Consider the following 24,095-nt stretch of genomic DNA (forward strand, 5'->3'; position numbering starts at 1 on the left):
TTTACCAAATTATTTATGAAAATTTAGATCATCTTCTCATTCCTTAATTACTACTCTGTTCTTGCAAATGTATTTCTTTTTAGAACCCTTTAGTAAAAAGAATGGATCTTTTTGCCATTCCTTTAGTTATTCCATGCAAATTCTATCATTTTGAGACTGCTAGTTTTTCTGCTTAAACATGGTATTTGAAACAGCTTGTTCTACAGCAAATACCCACTGTTTCCCCTGCCACATTTTTTACCATGCTAGAACATCAAGCACCTCTTAAAAATACCCATTACCACTTGTTTCAGAATACAGCTATTAACATTGTAATGTGCTGAACCAATTATGCATGCAAGTGCAGAAATTCCTATTCAGACCTGAAGTCTTGGGTCAGATACATTTGCAGTTGGAGTTTTCAGAGCTAACCACCTCAAACAGTATCTCAGAATCACTAACTTTCTGCAGGAATGAGTTCTATAGGATGCCTACACACTTGGGAAAATGTTTTCCTATTTTAACACCATTTCCTGTCTTCTACCCCTCTCTCAGAAAAGCATTCAGATCTATTTGAGTTTAGAACAGTTGTACAGCTTGAATTATAGTACAGGGTAATACTTTAAAAAAGTATTTTAAAATACTTTTAAAAGCCAAACTGATAGTGAAAGACTAAATTAATCTGATTTTTAAATTAAAAAACAAGCTGTAGAATTGTTATAACTACTCTATTTACTAAGACATTTCAAACTGACAAGTTTACAATTCTTAAAAATTTGCTGCTATTTAAGTAACTAGCTTTCAGCCTCCACTTATTTGATTTAAATTCATTTTTTGCTTTGAACACTTTTTGGTTGAAGACCTAAAAGCAAAAATTCAAGGACTGACCTAACTTCAAAACAAAAACCCCAGAAGTTGGCTCTGCCCTAGCATTCTTTTAACTTCCCTCCTTCTTGACATTTATAACACTGCTCATCTTTGACTGATAACACATGAGCTTAAAGAATGAAGACCAAACAAATCACAAATGTCTGTACAGCCAGGTGCCAAAACTAACTCAGACCTGATTTTACTTCTCTCAAGACCCTGATGTTGGGCTATCGGAGATGCATAAGTTGCTATCACTTCAGCTACTGTGGACTTGGTACTTTCCAACTGAGTTACAGAGAACTGTAAAAAAATAAGGGCACGACTAGAAGAATAGCATCTGGAAGGAGGAGGAGAGCTGGACTTACAAAATGAGGGACAGAGAAGGATAAAACAAAAGCAGAAGTAAAAAAACCTACGGATAGAGGGATTGGGAAAGGAGGAAAAACAGGTTGAAGTGGAAACAGGAAATCAAGTCATAAAGAAATTGATTTTGGACACAATGGTTTTTTTTCTCAACTGTCTATCCCTTGTATCAGTAGTTACTCCTGATTTTATTCTAAAGAAGGTGCTATTACATTGGAATTCTTTTAACTCTTCAATACAAGTATTACCTCTCTTCATTGCATCACTTCTAAGAATTGATTCTTAGGTGTTTAACACTACTTTTCTGTTCCAGTTTGGAAAGGAGTCTGTCTCTCTAAGTTCTTAGACTTTCTTTAAAGTCTTCAGTGAAAGCTTTTGTACTGTCATCCTTCGCTTTACAGTGTCTAAGAAACACATGCAACAGGAAAATGTTACACTTCTTTGGTTTGCTTTTCACAGGTTTCAGTCAAGCATAGCACTTTCTTGACAGCGGTGCCATTATTATTGCCACCAGCATGGAAGAAAGCACAGCTGGCAAGCAAAATAGCTTCCCTTTTTGTCAAACTCAGCAAGTCCAGAAACATGAACTCAGCAATAGTGAAAAAGAAATATAAGTTCTTGCAACAAAAAAAATCACCACAAAAAGAAAAACTGAGAAAGAAAAATATGATTAAATTATTGTTATTATTATATCGCTCTTGATTAAAAAGCAATTGATGTTTACATTCTGCATGCTCAGGAAAGCCCAGTGTAGATATGAGTGTCCATTGCCACTCATTCTTAGCATGGTAAACTCAGTGCTTGAAAGAAGTACAATGTTCTCTCATTCATTAGTGCTCATCAAAATCTTTGCCCTCTATTTTATTTTTTTTTTTTTTTTTTTTCTGTCTTTAGCAAAAACCTGTCTATGGGTGTTATAGTTATCTCCTTTCAAAGTGTCACTTTAATTATCTTTTGCATTCACAACATCTCTCAGTTTACTGAACTTTTCTTCCTCCCAAATATCTCCTACAGATTTGGTGAGTGGGAGATGACATAAAAAGTGCAGTAGGAATACAAATAGCACTTCTCAACTCGTTTTCTTACAACATTTGTCTTTGTCAACTTCCTTTGGCAGAGAAAGAAGTTGCCCATGGCTTTCTGTTCTGTAAGTAAATGAGATCACAGACATAAGGATACATAAGGAATAGTGTGGCTGAATGTAGCCAAGACACACATTCCTGCCAGTCCAGGTAAGTCCTTCAGGCAGTTCAAGAGGGGCTACTTCTGCCTTGAACAACTGGGCTAAAAGTGCCTTCAGGAAGAGGCAAGGGGGTTCAAGTTTCCCTGGCTTCATAAAATTGTTTCAGTTGGAAAAGACCCTTAAGATCATCAAGTCCAACCATTAATCAAGCACATTGCAAAATACACCATTAAACCATCTCCCCAAGCACCACATCTACACAACTTTCAGATATCTCTGGGATCCTGACTCAAGCATTTCCCTGGGCAGGCTGTTGAGTGCCTGACGACCCTTTCAGTGAAGATATTTCTCTTTTCTTCCACTGAATCTTCTCTTGACTAGATAAGGTGTCTTCCTAATCTGACCTCACTATCTCTAATGCATATTTCTCATTTCACTGTTAGGTTGGTTTCTGATGGTTTTGTTTATTTGTTTGTTGTTTTGTTTGCTTTTTGGTTTTTTTTTTTTTTTTGTGTGTGGGGGGGATTTAATTGTTTTTTGTGGGGTTTTGTTTGTTTGCTTTTCACAAGGTTCTCTGCTGCCTCATTCATCCTCCTCATGAGTTGTCTTTTTTGTACATCCAGTTTTGGTGGCTTTCAAGCTTTGGTTTTGTACAGTGCCTACAGCTGGAGGCAATGGTGTTCTATGTCCAGGCTGCCTGGGCACAATGGTTCCAATACAACCCATACTGACCCCATCACTTATCCTGCTTCTCAGTGGTCTTCCAGATCTAGGATAAAGTTCTGATGATTATGGAACTAGATGGACCAATGTTTTGTTGGAGGTTCTGCTGTTAAAAAATTTGTCACATCTTATAAAAAAATAAAATTTGAGTTTGTACAAACAAGGACCAGAAATTGTGAGTAACTCAAAACCTAATCAAACAGAAAATACATGAAATTGTATAAATTAGGACCAAGTCAGCATTAAGTTTAGAGTTAAAAGAAAACACTAAATCATCCATTATTTTTGTAATAAAGAAGCGGTACAGAGTACATCAATACCTAAATAAAGGCAGCACAACTCCTGTGTATAACCAAGGATCACAGCAAATTTTTGCATTCTCCAGAGGTGTGTGAGCAATTAAAACAAACTGAATCAGTAGTGTAGCAAAATTATTTTTAAAAAGTAATTGACAGAAAGAAATCAAGGGTCCTTTTTTCAATAAATCTTCATGAAAATTCAAATTTAAGTCCTTTCTTAGCACTTGGCTTTAATTTTTAATTATGTTTTGGCTTTGTTGGTTTTTGTTGTTGTTTTGGGTTTTTTTAAATCAGAGGCTTGATTTTACATGTTTGTTAGAAAATCTAATTTAAGTTTTTTGTTTCTTCCTTCCTAACTTTCCATTGGAGAAGAACATAAAATATTCAGTTACATTTACTTTTTTAGTAATAGCTCACCTCTGGTAGTTTTTTTGATGATTCAGTAAAGAATATTGGAAAGGTCTTTTACTATGTATGTTAATGGGTAGGGGTTCAGAGGGCCATTTAAGATACTGTTTAATCTGTTTTAGCAGAAAAAAAGCTAATGTGTTTCAAACTAGACAGTCTGGTTAATTGGGCTCTAATCAGTATGTAATGCTGGGATCTCCTACTTTTGCCAGAGATAGTTCTAGACAAAGTGTCTGTCTAATGCTAAAAGAAGTGGACACCCTGTTTTTTCAGTTCATCCCAAAAATATAGAAAAATGCATTTTGATTTGGATACCCTTTTTTCCATATGGGTTGATCACTAAATCAATAAAACTAAAACTAATAATTCCAAACTATTAGGGATTGATGCTAACCTTTATACAAGCCTAAAAATATACAAGAAAATGGAAAAGTTTCTAAAAATCTCTTAAATATTTTTAGAAGGGACATAACTGTCTGATATCCATTATAGTGTTAAATGTCTATAACTGCTATAACAGATACAAACAGAGCTGAGGCCTTTCAGAATTTACTGTTAAACACAATAGGCCTTTCTTTATGAGTTACCCTATCGAGCTTTTTCTCCCTATTTCTCTTTTCTGAAACTCTATCTTATTTTTAATACAGGACAATACAGGAGTCAGCTTGTACTGACTTTGAAAATGAAGATGTTTGCTATACATGTGATTAATCCAAAAACTCTAAACCATGCTGTTTTACCAAAGGATGGTCAAGAGGTTAGAGGGAGAGAAAATTGCTGTCTCTCAGCATTTACAAATCCATTCCAAAAGGGACACTCTTCATCTTATTTGTAAGGCACATAGTTCCATAAAGCCAAGATTTATAAGGCTGTATAAATTATGCATACACGTCCCTGAGACAAAAGCCGTCTGTCAGCACTGCATGTGCTTTCCCTCCCTTAACAAAAAAAGAAAGGAACAGACAATTTTACAAGGTCTCCTTTCATCACCTGGGAACTAGAGATCTACAGGATAAATTGAAAGCAGAAGCAAAGTTATTATACTGTCTGAATACAGCTTAGTGGTAGACAAGGAGAAAAAATATGAAGGAAAAGAACTAGCAGCTTTGCTGTTACAACTTAAAATCTGTAACAATCCAGATCTTAGATGCCAAGGTAATGTGTGAACAACTGTGACATCTTACAGAAGTGAGATTAATTTACAAATGTAAAATAAAATATGCATTTATCCTTAAAAATCATAATTCTCCAAATATTCTTTCAAGTAAAAGGACATTCTTACCACAATCAATGAATATGTGCTCTGCATCACATTTGACTCCCTTTCTGCTTCTGCTGGCCTTTCTGCATGGAGGAGCTGAGCTACAAAAACTAAAATGTATGAAAACGTAAATATTAAAAACCTCAACTAAATTATTACAAGGATTTAGCTTTGTCACAATCCTTTAAAGCTGCACATCATAGTTGGTACTGGCTATGGTATTATATCTACATATTGAACCTTGGAAAAATTAGTTATTAAAAAAAATCACTGGAATCTTTTAAATTATTTTGTTGGTAAAAAGCATTTTTAAGTCAACAACAATTTTATGGTTTATTGGTTTGATTTGGGAATTTTTTTACCATTCTGTATCACCATCACATGATAAAACATGAATTTTAAGAAAAACTATTTAAAAAAAAAAACAAGCCATACACTGAAGAGAATTCTCTCTCTTTACAAAAAAAACCCAAACCAAACCAAAAAACAAAACAAAACAAAGAAACAAGCAAAAACTAATGAAAAATTACACACCCCAAAACACACTCCTGAAGTCATTACAATTCAAGACATTTAACTTTAGGTAACTAGGTTTTGTATATCTAACAATATAAGCAGTGTTACAATAAAGCAGATAGTCTTGCTAAACAGTTCTGACATCACTGAATGCAAGGTGCATTCTGAGTAGCAATTTTCTTTGCTCTAAGTGGAATCCTGAACAAATTAAAAACCAAGCCACTTTTTTATCAGCCTTGGTGAGTCAAGATTAATCTTTTCTGTCTTCACACAAATAAAATATCCAATGGTGTGAACAAGTGCTAAACACAAGCTGGCTCCACCAGCTTTTGGGAAGCCAAACGCAAAGAGTGGTTGGTTGATAAGGCTGCCTTTCAGGGGCACTAAAGAAAAGACAGGATTTCCTGTTTGATAACAGGATAGATAACAAAACTCTGAATAAACTGATGGTACTTCAACACAACACTCAAGAAAATATTTTTCCTTCTCTGTGTTTTATACCAAAATTTCTTAGAGGTCCTTAGAGTGATCCTAGAGATCACTCACTAGGAGAGGGACCTCATACAGATGTCCAAATAACACACATTCTCATTTCTGTTTGGTTTGCCCTATATTAAGAACTGGTCATCAGTTTTGTAGTGCAAAGGCTTTGAGATCTTCTCCCCTATAATGTGATACTTCAGAAGGTATTTTTTCTATAAATGCCCTCATGAAAAAATGTACACTTTTCTTTTTATACATTTTTACTTACCATGCCATTCCAGTTGGTTTCAGCTACAAATGCAGTCAATGCATCAATGCAAATGACATCAAGTATACCAAAGATGAGGTCAGGTGAATACAAAATATTCCCTCTGAAATACTGGGCTGGGCTGGTTTGGGTGAATAGCTGGCTTTTGATTAAGCCTGACATCCTAAGAAACATGCCTATCAGCATAAAATCATCACTTCCACAGTTCTTCATGCACTGTGTCAGCTATAATCATTTCTAGGCAAGGATAAAACAAGAGTATATGTATTTATGATCTCATAAGCTGAAGTCAAATAGAAAGCAACACTCTTCATAAATAAAATCAATTACTGGTTACATATATTAATGAGCAGCAACTTGGCATGCTGGACAAGCATGCTCTGAAGTCTTTCATCTTTCTGCACTGAAACTTTCCCAACAATACTTATTTATTCCATGACACCTTGGTCTAGCAAAGTATTCACTCTGGTACATAATTTTAAGCAGATAAGCACCCTTAGTGATGCTGATAGTTTTACTTATTGGTTTAAAGATACATATTCAGTCAAGTGCACTGCTGGATCAGGGCCTACAAGCTGTGAAGGATTCTTACTAGCAACAAAATTCATTGCAACACAGAAGAATTGTAAGCTCTCAGGACCTCTCCCTGTGTTATGACCTCATTTGGAGCTTCTGGTCAGCTGCTAAACATTTACTTAGCTGTTGGCACACAGTTATTACACAAACCCTGAAAATAGTGTATTTCAACAAGTTAACTGTAAGTCACTAATTTAAAATCTTCATAAAATTCCATATAAAATGTGTAGGCACAGTTTATAAATATGACATAAGTCATTTAAGCTTATTTTAGAATGTAATAAACCTCAGCTTTCTACTCAGGCTCTTCTTAGGTCTTCTTGGAAAAAACCAAAAAAAATATTTTTGCGGCATAAACATTACTTTAGCAATTAACTTACTACTGATACACACAGAGAAAATTATACAGTATTCCATTTACTGATAATAAAACTGTGAGCTGAGTTTGCTGCTGCTGGGGCTCAAGTAAAAGGTCCTAGTAAATACATGTTAATACTTTGAAAAACTGGACAAGGCATAGAAAGTTTGTTAATACCTCCCAAAGAGGACTGCAGCCAATTTCTGTTTGATTTCTGAAAGAGTTTTCATATGCCTAGTATTGTAAGTATCGTAAGTCATTAAACTCTGCTGTTGGTATAGAAAAACATGAATTACTGTACGATCATGGTCTATTTATACTGCTACATGCCAGAAATGCACAGCCAATGAAAAGAATAAAAGATGTAGCTGGTGGCCTCCAAGTAGAACACACTTATGTTATTATACATATCCTTCATTTATTTAACATAATATTTTTTTAACACTCTGTGTATGCAGGATTTAAAGTTGGTTAATCAGGATGAAATCAGTACCAGTTCAATGATGGCATTAAATCAGTTAGCTCAGGAAGGCTATCCCTGTCACTATGGCAGCATGACTCTAAGGACAGGTTGAAAACACATCAGAGGATGTGAGCAAACACTCAGGAGCATGGCTATTTCACTATTACACCACACAGTTGCCTGAACTAGCACATCTATGCTGGGTATGGGTAAATAACTGCAGCAGTAACACAGTCTTGTGAAGAACACTTCAGATGCTCATCCTACAAATTCATTCATCACTGGGATTTCCAGTTGAAAAAGCATCCACAAGTTGCCCAAGCCACAGTCAGCATGACATTTTCTGTCTGCTAGAACAAGATACGGGTCTTGTAACCTGTTCTCAGCTGCTCCCCATCTTCAAGCCACAGCGGCCTTTCCACGTCTTGCAAAAATCATCCATCTGTGATATGGCAGAGAGGAAGCCAAAGAACTCCTCAGGAAAGGCAGCAGAAGCAAGATGCTACTGGCACAAAAACAATTCATCCAGCTCCCCATCCTGACCATTCTCTAAGGGTGAAGACAACTAGGAAATAGCTGCAAGAAACGCTTGAGCAGTAGTAGCCTTCATCTCTGACCACCTTCTTTCAAAGCATCTTGTAAGCCAAGAGACACTCGCCTGTGTCATGGGTAGTGCAGCCCATGCAAAGAAAGTCCAGTGTCTCCAAGACTCCATACAAGATGACAGACTGGCAGATCTGAACCTCTGGAGTAGTTCCAAACATGTGGTAACAGAGCTGAGACCTCAACAGGTTTTAGACACTGGACGTCACTGAAATCTGCTGTAGATAAAGAGTAAGCCTGTGAGTGCAGAATGTATCAAGAACATGAGATAGATGTATAAACACTTTTTTTTTTTTCTTTTATTGTAAAAGCTATAGATGCAAAAAATACTGTGAACATTTGCAGGCATATTGAATCCAAGCCTACATTTCCTGAAAAGACATCTTTGCAAAGGTGATGGGTGATTTCATAATCTGTGGTCCTTTGCTATGGTTCCCTGGTAGCAGCAGGAAAATTCAAGGGGAGCAAGGGAGAGAGGGAGTGGGCTACTGAGCCTCTGTCAGACAGATGGAGACTCAAAGCTCTAGAATGGCAGAACTACTGATAGCTGCCTCTGCCACTTCACCGACCACTCAAACTCCTGCATTCCAGAAATCCCGGTCTGTTGCCATAAAAGCTCCCTGGAGGCTTTTAAAGACAGTTTACCCTAAACCTAAGTAAGGTGGGGACTAAAGCATCCCCAGGCAGCTCTGGCAGCCAGGACACAGTACAGCTCCCTCACACCCTACGGCACCTGGAAGGGCTATGGACTGGCCAGAGGAAGCTTTCCGATTTCTATACTAAATTTGCTCACTGTGGAAATGAAAAAATGTGTTTTACTATTAAGCCAATTTGTAATTTTAACTACAAAGGTGCAAACTACTTTGTCTCCAAATATACACTGTAAGCAAACTGCTAGCTAACCACTACTCACCTTCATGGCTCATTTAAAAAAAAAAAAACCAAAAAAAACCAAGTAGATTTAGTATGCATACATATACACAATAACATCCAAAAGTGAAGGCCAGCTTTCAAAAGCACATCAGAAGTCAATCCTCAGTGGGATTTACTTCTACAATTACTTCCAATTTCAACTTATTTTCAACACATTTCTTGAAAATATTTAAACAACACAGGGTTGCTTTCATGAGCATTAGACAGCATATCAATCAAGTTTATTTTTTTTATGAGAAAACAATATGTGTATAATCATAAACAAGTGAGATGATTATCTTACAGAATCACAACTGCACAATGCAACTTTAATTTAAGCTGTGCTGTATCAGTCCACAAAGGTAGGTGGAAGATTAAACATAAACAATTAAGAAATTCAACAAAATCACTAAATCTTTACTTCTGTATCAATACTGAGATTATCTTTGTTTTTTAAGGATTCAAACACCACAATCAGGAATAATCTGAAAGGAGCAAGGAACACATCTTTTGTAATACAGACTTTATAAAATAGTGCACAACATAAGGAAGGATCCTCAGGGATTCTGGTAACTGAGATTTTTATGACTATTTTGTAGAAAACTGCAAGCTGAAAATATTTGCTAGCCTCAAAAGCAAACAAAAGCACTGCCAAATTCAACTGAGTTTCTAAAGCACCTCACAAACTGCACTGCCTGACATGAGGTTAAGTTATTATGCATGTAACCTAAGGTAACCTCCTCCACAAAGCACGTATTTTGTCTGAGGGCTGGTAGTTCTGGCTGGTGTGCTTTATTTCCTGGGTTCACCTATTTTTGTATGAGTATAGTACCCCACTGCAAAACTTTGATGAGCCTGGAGTCTAAAGATTTTCTTTGAGGATTAACACAAGGATCTTTGTAGTGAGCACTGAGATCAATTTAATTTACTTTGAGCTTTGCTTTGTGACTTTTATTCATGTTATAGATTATTATTATTATTTAATACATTTATATATTGCAGAAGTAAAACCAGTGCAAATAACTGTCACCTTTCAAAATTAGCAAAATAAACTCCTAAAGCACCGCTGAACTGCTGCATAGGTGCTTCAGCTTATAGAGGATTGTCTTTCACTGCATTCTGTACCTAATGTCATTCAACACAAAACTTTCCACTACATCGTCCCTGCTAATTTAGTCTTTGGTCTTTCCAGTGATAGAGATTACACTCTTCCAACAAAAATAAAAATAAAAGACTGGACCATATTTGGTACAGATACAGGTGTTGTATAGCAAATAATCACCTTACAGGATTAGAAGGGGGTGACAGGTTACAGTACACTGTAGCACTGTGCAGTAGGGTTTTTTCCCCTCAAATTTCCCACCATTCCTATCAGTGCAGCTTCAACAGTGGAGGAAATGGTAGGATCACTAGTGTATGAGATACACAGCAAGCACTGATGAAGCACTTGAAGCAGTTGATGAAGCAGTTGAAGCACTGACAGCTTCTACAGAGCAGCCTTTTCAGTGAGCTGAACTTTGTTCCACTTCGCAGTTCCTCAATTATCCAGAGTACAGAACAAAACAAAAAATAATAAAATACACTGGCACAGATAGATTAAGTCTACAGCTTAAACCTTGTCCCTTGGAAAATATGTTATTAGAAGTGTGCAATATCTAGAACAACCAATAGAATACCTGAGGCTAGTTATCATGTATGTGTTGGTACCCTAAGGGTGGATATCACAAAACATTCAAAAAACACAGCTACATAATCTGCAACCGGAAAACATCTGCCTTTCCTATGCAGCAGTTAAGGGACAAACAGTGTAGGAACTCAATGAGAAATTTAACATTTTCCTAAATAAAACCTTGACTATCTTGCCTTTGTTCTCTTCCAGGTGTTGCTTTTTTTTATTTGACTGTATGCTTGCCACTCCCACTTCCCAGCTTGCCTGAAGGTTGGAAAAGTGAAAAATCGTGCACACTTTCTCTGCTTTACATCTCACCAGCTCTGTGGGCAACATAAGGGCTGACCTTCATAGCAGATGAAGAAATAATACAGGTAGGAAAAATATGAAAATGCAGTACCAGAGCCAAGCCATTGAAGAAGAGAATGGCAGAGCAGCACTCTTTCTGCCAGGAGACAAAGTTCAAAGGACTGTACTGGAAATGTCCAAGCCCTCTTGGGAAAAACCATACACAAAGTGCACATTTCTCCTTGTCACAAGTTGGTGACCAAGCACACAGAGGGTTAACATTAATGGTGACCATCACTTGGAATACTGAAACATCACAATAGATACTCTTATAGGAACTTGAGTTCTGTTTTCCCTACAGAGCTGCTTCATATAACACCACATCCCTAATGAAAAACTGCGTGCAACATGGAAAAAAAACATCTACTAAAACTGCAAACCAAATTTACCATCCAAAGTCAGAAGTATAAATATGCAAAGAGTTGGAGCAAAGCATATAAATATGCAAAGAGGGTCATTTGAAATTCTCTCTCAAGTAATTACTCATCCAATCTCTACAGAAATTCACCAAGCACGGCCTAGCACTTTCTGCACTAAAATTTGGCCGTGGCTAGTGGCTGCCCAGATCCAAAACAGAAAATCAACTATGTAGAAAATAATCTCCAGAAAACTGAATCTTTCTATCTGGAAAACTTACTTTTTTTATATAATTAAAGGAGTATATTTTAATTAAAACAATAGTTTTCTAACCACATGTAGAGCTCTAAAACTTATATATTTGTCTTTGCTGACTCTTCTCTAGCAAATATAAGCAGTAATGTCTATGTTAAATACCATAGTAAGCACCTCTTTTTCCTAAATGAGTATGTTAGTAGGTGTAGCAGAAAGGTAACCTTGGTCACCTTATTTACATGGTCACAGTAGAGCTGTCATTGTAACACGAAAAAGATTTTTAGAAGACTTTCCCTGCAGAAACCAAGGGCACAAAGGGTCTACATGTGCAAGGCGGTCACATATTTGAGAGCTAACCAGCAAATAAAAATTAATTATAGAACCTTGTGCTGTGCAAGCATTGTGGTCTTTTTCTTGAACATCATTAAATCAAGACAACGTAAATGTCTCTTCAAATAAAAAAAGCTCTGAAAATATGACCAGTGCCAGAGAAGAATCTGACCCCAAAAGGGTTGCCTGGAGCAGAACATGCAGTCACTCTGCTGGGGATCACAAGCATTGCTGCTCCAGAGTTCCTCTCTTTGTTATCCTGTTTAAAAAAAAACAAAAAACAAAAACAAACAAAAACCCAAACAAAAACTAGATGAATCCTAGAATTAAATTTATTTGTTAAGGCTGGAAAACAACTGAAAAATAAGCATAACTTCAAGCTTATGTAAATGTGTTCCCCTTAAATACAAAGAACAAATCCATCAACACAATTCTGGAGGCACTTGATAAAATAATTTATCTAGGGGAAACTTCATGATTACTCAGATGCATGGCTGGTAGTACTTTCATTGTACTAAATAAAATCAGTCGTAGAGACTGTAGTGTTACAGAAAGTAAGACAGACTGAAATCTACCAGAGAATTTTCTCTCTTTTTCATATTATTCTAAAAATTATGATTATGAGTTGTACTGCAGTAAGACCCTGGAAATGCCACCATGGACACAGCAAACTTTCTTCCCAGTTTAAGGTTAAAGAAAACTTACTTTCTAGGTTATGCATCTCTGCAATACATTAAAAAAAAAAAAAAAAAAAAAGCGAAATTATACAAGGTTTAGCCTAGCCTGAGCCATCCACCACTTCCTTTCCTTGAGCACATCTGTCTCAGTGTCATGTTTCTGGTACACATTCCTTCAGCCTAATGACCACCATTTTCTTCTGGAGCACTGTCACCCCCCAGGCAGAAAAGGAGGCTGAGTACAGACAGGCAGGGAAGTGAATTTTTATTTTTATTTTTTTCTCTAGAAAAAAGCATAAAATGCAAAAGATTTTAGTTTGAGTAGATTTTCATTTCCAAGCACAGAATAATATCATGTCGTGGTCCATAATTTTCTCATTAAATCAATTTTCAAGCTAAGAAGTTTTCTTTCGAAAAAGTATTCTCAATTATTGTCAACGAAGACGGCAAACACATTTCACTTCTGATGCTGTACCCTGAGCTGAAGGAAAACCATCCTTTATATTTGTGTCTGGCACATAGACCCAATAAAACCGTAAGGTAATAATCCACATGAAATTTGTCGTGTAAAAAACACATCACAGATGCATAAACATAATTTCAGAATTTATCCCATTGAGCATTCCTTTGCCAACTTCCTCCCTTCAGGCAAAGACTCACTATTGTTTCTGCCTTTTTTCTTTCATTTGTTGCACAGTTCGTTACCATCTTTCATCATAATGGAAAGGAAAAACAAAAAGCCTAAAGCTTTTCCTAATAATATTTACCGTTCAGGTTCATTATTTGCTTCACCAAATTCTTCTAAAGTAAATATTTTTATCCCTGATCTTGTCTGGTTAGCAAAATAATTTCCCCAGATCAGTGGGATGGGTGAATCTGGGGCACACAAAGTTAGAAAGTGTGATTAGGAACTCTGATATTATATCTTATCTGACACTGCTAAGTCAAAATAAACAAGAATTTCCACTGTCACTCTGATGAATACTTAGCATGTCTTCTTATGACACAGTAGAGATCTACAGTGATCAGTGGTATTTTTATGAATTTCTAGGAGGGGAAGAGATATTATCCAAGGGGGTATCTGAGATACAAAGGTTGAAACCAGTATTGCCATACATAAAAAATAACTTCTGTACTTCAGAATCTTCATTTAACATTTTATACTAATAGCATTTGAGAGCTGTTCACAAAGAGTAATTGTAAACACTAGAGTTTATAGTTATTTGCTGGTCTTCAAAGGAAAGGAAGGATTTGATTTTTGACCAGTAGTCCAATAGGGAATGTTAATTAATTCTTCACTCCTTACTAGGAAGAGCCCAATCATTTTCCTCCCGTGTTATCATCCAACTCTGCTTCTTCTTATTTTGAATTTTACTGTTTCTACCCATTATTTTATCTTTCATGCTTCTGATCCCTTGCCCTCATTTAAATTATAAAAATATTTTATATTTTCATGTACATGAAAAAATAATTCGATACTTCCTCAGTCACTTAACCTTGTGTCTCCCAACTTCATTAGAAATTAAACAATTTTAAGCTGGTTTTCTTCAAATGAATAGACTGTAACAGTCACTATGTACTGAAAACGTCATGCAGAACACTTTATATCCAATGAAGTGACATGGTAATGAAAATTACTTTCTGAAATGTGTCAAGCAAAAGACAGTGCCATGTGTGTTACTTACAGTTAGTGTTTGATATCCAGGAAAGGTTGTACTAAATTTTCCCTATTGCCACTTTGGAAATTATTTCTGCAGTGTGCTAACTATGCTTTTCACCTTCTGAAAGCAAAGTGATAGTTTGACTATTTTGATCCTGTCACGGAGAAGACAGGGAACAGAGTATGTGCTGGAAAAATAGCAATGATATAGGCAGTAAATGCTGAAATCATCATTCTTTTATTGTGTTCCTTTCAGATTACAGGAGAGAAAGGAAGCTTTTGATTCAAAGAACTAATTATTCTAGCTCATAAATCACTACCTACAGACCTCCAGCTTTCCTAGGTAATTTACATTCCCTTTCCTCTTACGCCAATGGAAAAAAACCACAAAAAACAACATACCACCACACACTGAAAAAGGCAGAACCATTACATCACTACATTCTGTCCAGTGGTTCTTTGCTTAAATTCAAGGAGTGCGTGCCACATGAAAGTAAGTACCTGAAGGAAAGTGGCTTGCAAAAGAACCATGAATTCTGGACCCAACTGCAATACATTTCAGAAACGTCTTTATTGGGTCAGCACCAAATTATTTCTGCAGGTTACATGAAAATTACAATAAATGTGCAATGTATAGTAACTTAGCCTCTATTACTCTCATAAACCTCGGTAAACGTTTGCACAGAATAACTGGAAGGAACAGCTCATAGTAAATTAAGGCTAAAAAATAAAATTGAAATTGCACTTTTCTCTCTTACTCCGTTCCCTTAGAATGTAATGTCTCCTGAGAAAGCCTGTAAACTTCACCACAGAAAAGGGTAGCAGAGACCTAGATAGCCCGAGGGCCTGCCAAAGGTCTATGCAGTCTTTCTGCCCTTTTAGCTATTTAGAGAGTCCCTATCACTTTGAAGTCCATACTGCTTTTCCCTTTAAGGTTACGAGCCTGAACCATACACAGCTCAGCGCTGAATGGAAATCATCATCATTGGCAGGGCTGTATGAACGAGGTGGGCAGCGTCTTCTCGTTCATGGTAAACAAGAGAATGCATCTCTACAGGCGTCCATCGGATACGATTTAGGATATTGAAGACCTAACCCTGGTTCACAAACTCGCTGTCCAAGCTAGCCACTTCTCCACCATCTCTGTTCCTTCCCCATCACCTTTATATTCAAAATGATACACTGCTTAGGACAAATCTATCACTGGCACCAGGGAATCATGATTTCAATCGAGCTAGTGGTATCAATATTGAAGAGGTTAGTATAAGACCAGAGATTCAAAAGACAAAGAAAATACAATGACCATCAAACTGTGAAAATTAAGACTAAGAAGTGGGTTCTCCTTATAATATCCCAATGGGATCAACCACAACAGGATTTCTTTTGTTACTGCTTTGACAGAGACATTTTCCTCAGCAGTCCTGACAGAATTTTTAAGAATCAATATCTCATAACTATTTCCATTATAATATTCAAGCTTCAAGTTGTTTGAATTCACACAGACATACTTTTCACCTAGACAAATCAAGTAGCCCAGTAATGATGTATAACCCTGTAGGGAGGAACTACTATGCACCACAGAGTTAATTAGGCTTTTAAGAAATAGGAAAACCCTAGAGGGAACATTGAATTAAAAAAACTTACATTCCACTCCTTAAGAGAATCGGGTAAAGAATAACTTTAGACAACTTTCGATAATACCTAACTATTAAAAATAGTATTCCATCTATAGAGAAATGTACTCTTCCCTGCGTATTAAAAAAAAAAAAAAAAACCCACAAAAAAACCAAAAAAACAAAACAAAAAAAAAAAAAAACAACCCAAAAAACTTCTTCCCAAAAAGGACCAAATTTTCATTTTCCAAATCACCGGATGCTATTCCTTCCCAAGAATTCAGCAGGTTGAAAGTAAGAAAAGCACCAGTCAAATTTTAACTAATGCCAGTAATTCACTGGATATCAAACCCACCACAGCTGGGAGCACATTTCGCAGGATTTGTCTCTTTTCAGGCTTGCATACCTGCGCTTTTATCACGGCAGTTGATTCCTTTTAGCGTACTTTGTTAAAGTGAGCTCTCACCCTAATCTAGGAAAAATATAGTGCAATGTACAAGTGGGGTACGCAAACGTAATAATCTCTCCCAAATTGCTTTCCCCGAAATGGCACTGTTGAAAAAATTACACCCTACAATACTAGTTTACCCGACATGGTAGAGGGAAAAAAAAAAAAATCGAAAATTAATTCCAGAATATTCCGACCTTTAAGAATACTTAACAGTACAAAAGACACTCATTAGCCTTAACTGCTACCAGTTTTACTTTGAATAGCCACAGCTTCGCAGATACTTTAAGAGAGAAAGCATTTGACTGGCGAGGAACGCCGGGCTTCGAGGGGGGGGACGACAAAGGGGACACACACAGACAGACTTCCTGCCGCTGCCATTGCTTTTTCCATGTGGTACCATTACGGGCAATGCAAACTTTAAACAGTTGCAAATGGGGGAGGGAACATCAGGGCTTGTTTTACTTTTTTTTTTTTTTTTTCCTCCCCTTGACTGGGCTGGATTTAAAGTGAAGTCGCCGCATTGTTCTGGAGGCTCCTTGCCCCTAATGCATTGACAAAAGCTACTGTTTACACGGACTTTTCGTTCCTGCGTTGTTTACTTACGGAAAATAAGGAGGAGTGCCAAAAGGGAAAAAAAAAAAAAAAAAAAAAGAGGAAAAAGAAGGAGGCTCTGACCGCAGTGCAAACCAGGAACCTTGCCCCTGCCTGACCATTAACCTCGGTGGAGACGGCGACAGCGAGCGGATCCCCTGCTTGTCAGGGGCATGTGAGGCGGGCCGGGACGCTGCTTCGTACCTTTCTTCGCCTGTATTCATATAGGTGCCCTTGACCGCAGACATGAGGCTCCAGCAGCTCCTTTGTATCGTGTTTTTTCTCCTGGCGAGCCTGCTCCCAGCCGGCGGGCAGAGGCCAGGTAAGCGATGCCGCAGGGGGACTGCGTGTGCCCGGAGAGAAAGGCGGGGGACAGGGAGGTGGTCGTGTCTGCCATGGGTACCTCTAGCGTATTTCTCTAACGTTATCCAACACTCCTTTTCTGCTCTCCGGGAAAAGCTTGTTTCTGACTGGCTTCCGCTGCCACGCGTTTTTCAGCCTGGATCTGAGGGCTTCATCTGCCGTTATAGCGGCAGCGTGAGATGAAGAATCAGGTATCTGAGGAGTCTTAACAGCTTAGGGGGGTGAGGGAGAGGAATAACTTGGGACTCTATCCAGCTGTTGCAGACCTGCTCCCGTCAAGCGCTCCAGGGACGGGAGTAGCGGCAGTGGGAACCGGCGTTCTCCGGGGAGCGATGGAGTCGGGGCCGCCTCGTCCCGTCCTGGATGGGCCAGGACCGCTCACCCCCGCGCCGCATTACCGGCCACCTCCCCTCACGCCCTCCGCCTCTCTCTTTCCCTCTCTCCGCAGCCAACCTGGCCCTGCGACGGAAGGTCCACCGGCACGGCTGCTCCCACCGGCGCTGCATGCCGCTCCACTCCCGGGTGCCCTTCCCCTGAGCCCGGCAGAACCTCACCGAGGTGAGCCCCGAGGCGCGATGGTGACAGGGGGTGGGTGCGCTCTCCCCAATAAGCACTTTTCCTAATTAACACCTGCGTCTCGGAACAGCGTAAGAGGCATTTGACGAAGCAAGGCAAACCACAGGTGTTACTTCGTCTGGACCCCGCCAGTTTGTTGTGGAAGACAGGGCTTCGGGCAGCTGCGGAGGAGGACCGCTGTTCCCCTCGGGCTTGCCTTGTTCCCACATACACACCCAGGCCATCGTGCCCCCCTGAAGACAAGGGGGGTTAAATCCGAGCTTGGTTAAATCACACCAGCTGCTGCCCTGCGGGCGTGCAGGAACATTGGGAAAGCTGCGGGTCAAGCAGCGTGATGAATAAAAAGGACACATAAAGTGGGAGCAAGAGGAGGTGGAGAGAATGCTGCGGGACTTCAAGTACTAACACTTCCTTGCATACAGGGCAAAGTCACCTCTCTCTGGCCGTCAGTAAGATGATGGTAGTACCATTTACCCACTTCAAAGGGGACTGTAATTCTTTAACATTGTCAGCAAGAGACTTTGAGCTGCTTGGATGAAAGGCTATACAAGTGCAAAACATTAATGCTTTATGAGGGCATATACATTCAAATTCCAAGTGACTGCAGAAGCACAGACATAGTATATGCAAATAGGGTTGGCATCAAAAGGAAGCCAAGGCTCTCTTGCAATTTAAGGATGAATAAAACATGCAGCCAGTAGTTTTGCATCTTCTAAATTAATGTTAAAAAACAAACAAACAAACAAAAAAAACCCTTGCAGCCCCAGGCATGGCAGCATCAGAAATGATGGCAGAAATTACAGGCTGTTGATCCAAGATGTTTCCATTTTCTAAGCCCTGGGCGACTGAAGTCAACCTTTTAACAACCTGGTATCAAGAATCTTGTCAATGCATGAACTGCCTTGGTGAAAAGCTCCCTAAACTGCCATGCAAAAAAGGAACCATTCTGCTCTATAGTACTGGTTTGTAAACACATGAATGTGCATGAGAGGCTGAAAAACGATTGCCATATCTTCAGTTTAATCTTAAGAGGGGCTGCATACTGAGTGGCAGATTTGAACTGCAAGTAGAAAAAGGGACATGCCTGAAGGATGCTTTACTACTGAATGCAATGTCTCCTTATTTCATTTCAACAAGGGACAGATTAAAGGAGATTCCCTCATCAGTTTAAGCATAAACCTCACAAAATAAGGAATCAGATCAATTCACTTGGCATGCAGAGACTGAATAACAGGGACAGTGGAATTTAGGTGCAGCAGCTTTTGAATCTTCTGAATCGCTTGCTTCAGTTCCTGCAAAAAGTAAATTAACCCTGGTGCCTCATCCTCGCTTCAGTATCCATAATAACAACAATTGCATTTTCTCCAACATATAATGCACTTGAGACTGCAGTAGCTGCACAATACATGTGCACTACACTACAGAAGAAAAAAAGCAATATTCTTTGGTGTGAGGAGCTGATTTCTTACAACAAAAGTCAATGTCAAAGCAAAACAATGTACTTATGAATTAATACTATATTCTGTAGACATTTTAGCTAAAGATATTTCTACTCTATAACCCTGTTTAGAAATCCCAAAAGCTTGACTGGGGAGTAAAGAGTGGCGGGCACCTGAACCAACTCTGTTAACTCCACTCATTATTGTGGGTGATCAGCTCCTTTATCTTAAGTAGGATTTACCATCTACCTTTACATTCCCTTCCAGTTTTTGTCCTAATTCAGCAAATATTTACATGCCTGGGTATCTTGATTCAATAGAGTAATCTTACTGATCTCAATGGAGTTGTACATATGGATAAAGCTATTTGCAGGTGCAAACAGGATGAACCCTTAAGCCTGAATTTCAGCAGCTGCTTGGAAACGTGGATGAATGTAGCAGCCTCTCATTTTTGCCACATTTGAAAGGATGACAGGATTGAACTTATTGTTCTTAAGTTACGTAGGCAAAGCATGGGACAAAAAAAAGGAAAAAAAAAATATCTCAAATTAGAGGCCTTCTTTTGGCATCTTGATTGTTTCTTCTTAACCTTTTCAGCTGAAATTTCCAAATCAATAAACATTACATAAACACGTACTTCATCATTAATATATTCTCTTTTGTATTGTACACTTTACTGAATCACTCATTTATGGCTATTTCCTCTTTTTTCCCCAGCAGTTTCATAATGGGCTTTCAGTGTTTTAAAGGAGCAACAGTTAAACCGATGGGAGATGTTAATCAGAAATCCAGATCAACAACACTTGACCTGATAGAGCCGTGGTAGTCCCACTTTCATCAGTCCTGCCTATCATGCTCTTCAAGACCGAAGGTCCCTGGCTTACACTCTAGGAAGGGGTGAAGAAACAAAGGGTGGTGGTGGGAGGATATACATGAACAAATCTGGTTGAGACATTCCGTATAAATTCTTTGGCTCTCATAATAACCAGTGAAAGTTGAAGACCAAATCAAACATCAGGTACAGGAGATGGATTTCTAGTGGTATTAAGAAGGATCTGTCCAAGGGGACTCCTGATGGTTTTGTACTACTCAGACTCAGAGAAATTGGACATGCTGGTTACTACTCAATTCAGGCTGTGCACAGGGCACTATTTCAGGTGAAAAGACATCAGACTCCAGCACAGCACTGTGAAAGTCCATTTTTTGTTTATATTTTTATATATTAATAATATATACATATGTTTTAACACCTAGCATTACATCTTTATGGAATTACCTTAATAATAACATAGAATGCTTTACTGTAATTGTACCAAAGTCAGCACCACATTAGTGGTCCTACCAGCTTCATGTATAGTAGGCATAGTAAGAATACAATATAAGAAAGCAAAATACTGTCCCTTTATTTGAATTGAAACACACAGAGATAAGAGATCAGCTAAGGGTCAAGCAAAACTGATAACTTAGATCTCTCAAGTCAGGCCTTGAGCTCATCCCCTGTCTAATGAGCTGTTGCTGCAAACCCCATAGTTTGTTTTCTTACACTGGACTGCCAAACCAGACAGCCAAAACTTACTTAAAATTCAGCAGTAAAGAACTGTTTGCTTCATAGTAGCTTTCCCAAAATACTCACAACAGCATTCTAAATAGAGAATAAAAATAGACCATTGAAAATAAACCTTTGTGCTTAGGTACTCTATTTCTGTAATTTAAATGAATGGAACATGGCATTACAATGAATGAGAACTTCAAAGAGAAAACAGGCTGTTCTTTTCAGCACTGGATGTCAAGAATACATTGAGCATTTATTTGACATTTTGTTTCTAAAAATACATGTTTCACATCTCCTTTTTAGATCAGCAGAAATTACAAACCTACAACTAAAGGAAAACATTGTAGCCCTTTCATTAACAGAACTAAAGTTAAACTGAAAATAGGTTACAGCCAGATTTTTAAGTCACTGCAGTAATTTTAAAATGTCAGTATTTTTTGTAAATTGCATAAAGATGACAGAAGATTAGCAGTGTCATAATTTAAATCCAGTATTAGAATTTTGTCCTGCAACAGATTTGCAACAATCGAGAAAACTTTATATTTAACATCACATTCTGGAGTTTTGGAAGATCATTCGTGCCATAAGCAAACAGCCCTGCAGGTAAACCCATGGAGTTTTTTAAAAAAAAAAAAAAAAAAAAAAAAAAAGTTTACCACAATTGGAGGCCTACTACTACTACTAATTTTATTTTTTAATTATTTATTTAACTTAGCTTTCATGTGTATACACTCCTATCTCTGTTAAAAGTACAGGCAGAGAGTGTGGAAAAGCAAGAAAGGGTGATGAGTAACTATGTAATTGTCATTTCTTATAAATGAGTGTATGGATTTAGTGTGGCACTGGGTATTTCGTATAACCATAATTATTCAATTAACTTTGATAAAACTGTAAGAAAATATAATGTATCTATCAGAGAACGGTATGCGCATGTTCTGTTATGGATGTAAAAAATAATTAAGTACCAAAATGTACTAGGAAGCCTGCTGTCAGTCAACAAAGTTATTGTAAATATCTGTTCATTTTAGATATGGAAATATCACAAAATCTTAAAAAGGCCTTGATTGTCGTCTTTGATAGTTATGATCCTAAACTAGCTGGTTGATATTAAATTTTGTAAAAAGACAGTATGCACTTTGAAGAACAGTATTTCATTTTAAATAAACTATACACTTCAAAATTCATATACTTCAATGCAATGCACCTAAAGAAAATGGAGAAATTGTCTCATTTCCCTGTGGATTCATATGGGATCAGCACGTAAAACTCTTACCCAATTTCTCACACAAATAAATAATAGTTACTCATGTAAATATTTTCCTCACATTTTCTATCTTTCTAAAGATATAAAATTCTGATTAAAGCCATACAGAAAGAACTAAGTTTAAACATTTGGTTGGTGCATTCACAGCATGCTTTAATGACATCATGATACCTTGATGGGATTATAGCAGAGTCCAGACTAAGTGTTGGTTTTGTGCCCAGAATAAGGAAAACTTTAAATTCACTTAGAGTTGCAGGTTGTGAGATCTGAACACTCTCACAAATGAAAGAAAACGGTCTTTCCTTATTTTGAGACAAAAATATGTTCAGAAGTAGTCTGAGCTGTAGCAGAAACTAAAATGCATGCTAACTTCTCCCCTTAGAGGCTGGATGCTATACCATCTTAAGTGCTAAATCTCTTGCACAGAATGGTAAAAAGTTAAAGAAACTTTTTTTCCTGATAATGGCTTGATTTCACATATAAACATGAAGCACTCAGACACTGCTGCAACAGCTGAATTGACTGAACTCTCCAAAGTTTGTGCGAATACAAGTCATTTTTTGTCCCCCTGAAAGTCAGAATAGATGTTTGTGTAGATGCAATCTCACAAAAGACTGATTGAAAGATGAGATTCAGACCTCAGTCTCTGAAAGCCAAAATGCAGATTTCTGAAACTTAGAATTACCTCCTGGTCTTGCAGAGTTACATAGGAAAATTTTAAATTTGAAAGTTACCTTCATTAGGTCTTTTACATTATATTGGCTATTTAAAAGTGAAATACAAAATGATGTAACAGCAGGTCAACAGGAAAAAGAATTAAATGTAAGGCAGCAGTGAGAAACAGCAGATTAGTGCGTTCCCAAAGGATAATAAACAATTCACCTCTTCCCTTTCCAGTATAGAAAAAAAGGAAATTATAGAAGAATAAAGAGTGGAAATACTTCCCTTACGCCACATACATATGCTATAAATATCTCAATATCTGTACAGAAAAGCCAAATGTTGCTAAGGGTCACATAAGATTTATACCAGCATCAATCAGGAGAAACATTTGTATGGTAAAGAAGTTGACTATCAGACAAGTCAATTGGCATAGTGATCTCTCACTCCTGTTGATGACCTTTATCTTTCTTGCTAGTAACCAAGCTGCAAGTATTTGTGTAAAATGGGAATCACTTTCTCTGTCTCCAGTTAGCAATAATGTCTAACAGCCTAACTCATTCCAATGCTGAGAATGCTTTTTCTCATCTCTCAGGTTACCTCTAGATTAGATTGTTATCTACCCAAGTGCCTTTGGTTCTTGACAGACCTTCTTTTTTAGGTTGAGTGACCTTCAGTAGGTCAAGCCTGCTTAACTGCATATTCATGTGGAACCTTAAAGCATTAAAGTCCTGTGAAAATATTATGCAATCGGCAATTTCCTTTGCAAGGTGAAATACTAAAGTGTTAATATAGAATATCCACTCTAAGCTATACAGAAAAAACCCCACAAATGCTGATAGAGACTTTTTCCTCATAAAAGATGTGCCTTCATAAGAAATCATTATAATGTCTTGTTTAACGTGTGCAAAATATTCAGTGCATTTTGCATAGAAATTACTAAATCCCCCCCCAATCTAAATATTTCTGGGCAACCCTGAATCTTATATTTGCTTGGTGGTCAGAAATATTTGTTTTCCCAACCC

At 37.7% G+C, this 24,095-nt stretch overlaps 1 protein-coding gene and 1 long non-coding RNA gene across 4 annotated transcripts in view; one reads left to right on the plus strand and one right to left on the minus strand.

Annotated features, from left to right (window-relative positions):
• LOC139795884 (uncharacterized) overlaps positions 1 to 24,095 on the minus strand; it is a 30,494-nt gene that overhangs the window by 5,432 nt on the left and 967 nt on the right. The gene's annotated exons all lie outside the window — the stretch shown is intronic.
• Positions 16,390 to 22,330, plus strand: APELA (apelin receptor early endogenous ligand). 3 transcript variants are annotated; one of them, XM_071743114.1, is made up of 3 exons: positions 16,390 to 17,538; positions 18,028 to 18,137; positions 19,188 to 20,230. In XM_071743114.1, exons 1-2 carry the CDS (start codon positions 17,463 to 17,465, stop codon positions 18,114 to 18,116), a joined length of 165 nt encoding a protein of 54 aa, XP_071599215.1. In that variant the 5' UTR covers positions 16,390 to 17,462; the 3' UTR covers positions 18,117 to 18,137; positions 19,188 to 20,230. The 3 variants fall into 3 exon arrangements, with proteins under 3 accessions (XP_071599215.1, XP_071599214.1, XP_071599213.1); XM_071743113.1 differs by lacking the exon at positions 19,188 to 20,230 and adding an exon at positions 20,312 to 22,330 and having other exon boundaries at positions 16,392 to 17,538; XM_071743112.1 differs by lacking the exon at positions 19,188 to 20,230 and adding an exon at positions 20,315 to 22,330 and having other exon boundaries at positions 16,395 to 17,538.

The sequence above is a fragment of the Heliangelus exortis genome, chromosome 4, assembly GCF_036169615.1.
Source record: "Heliangelus exortis chromosome 4, bHelExo1.hap1, whole genome shotgun sequence".
NCBI lineage: Eukaryota > Metazoa > Chordata > Aves > Apodiformes > Trochilidae > Heliangelus > Heliangelus exortis.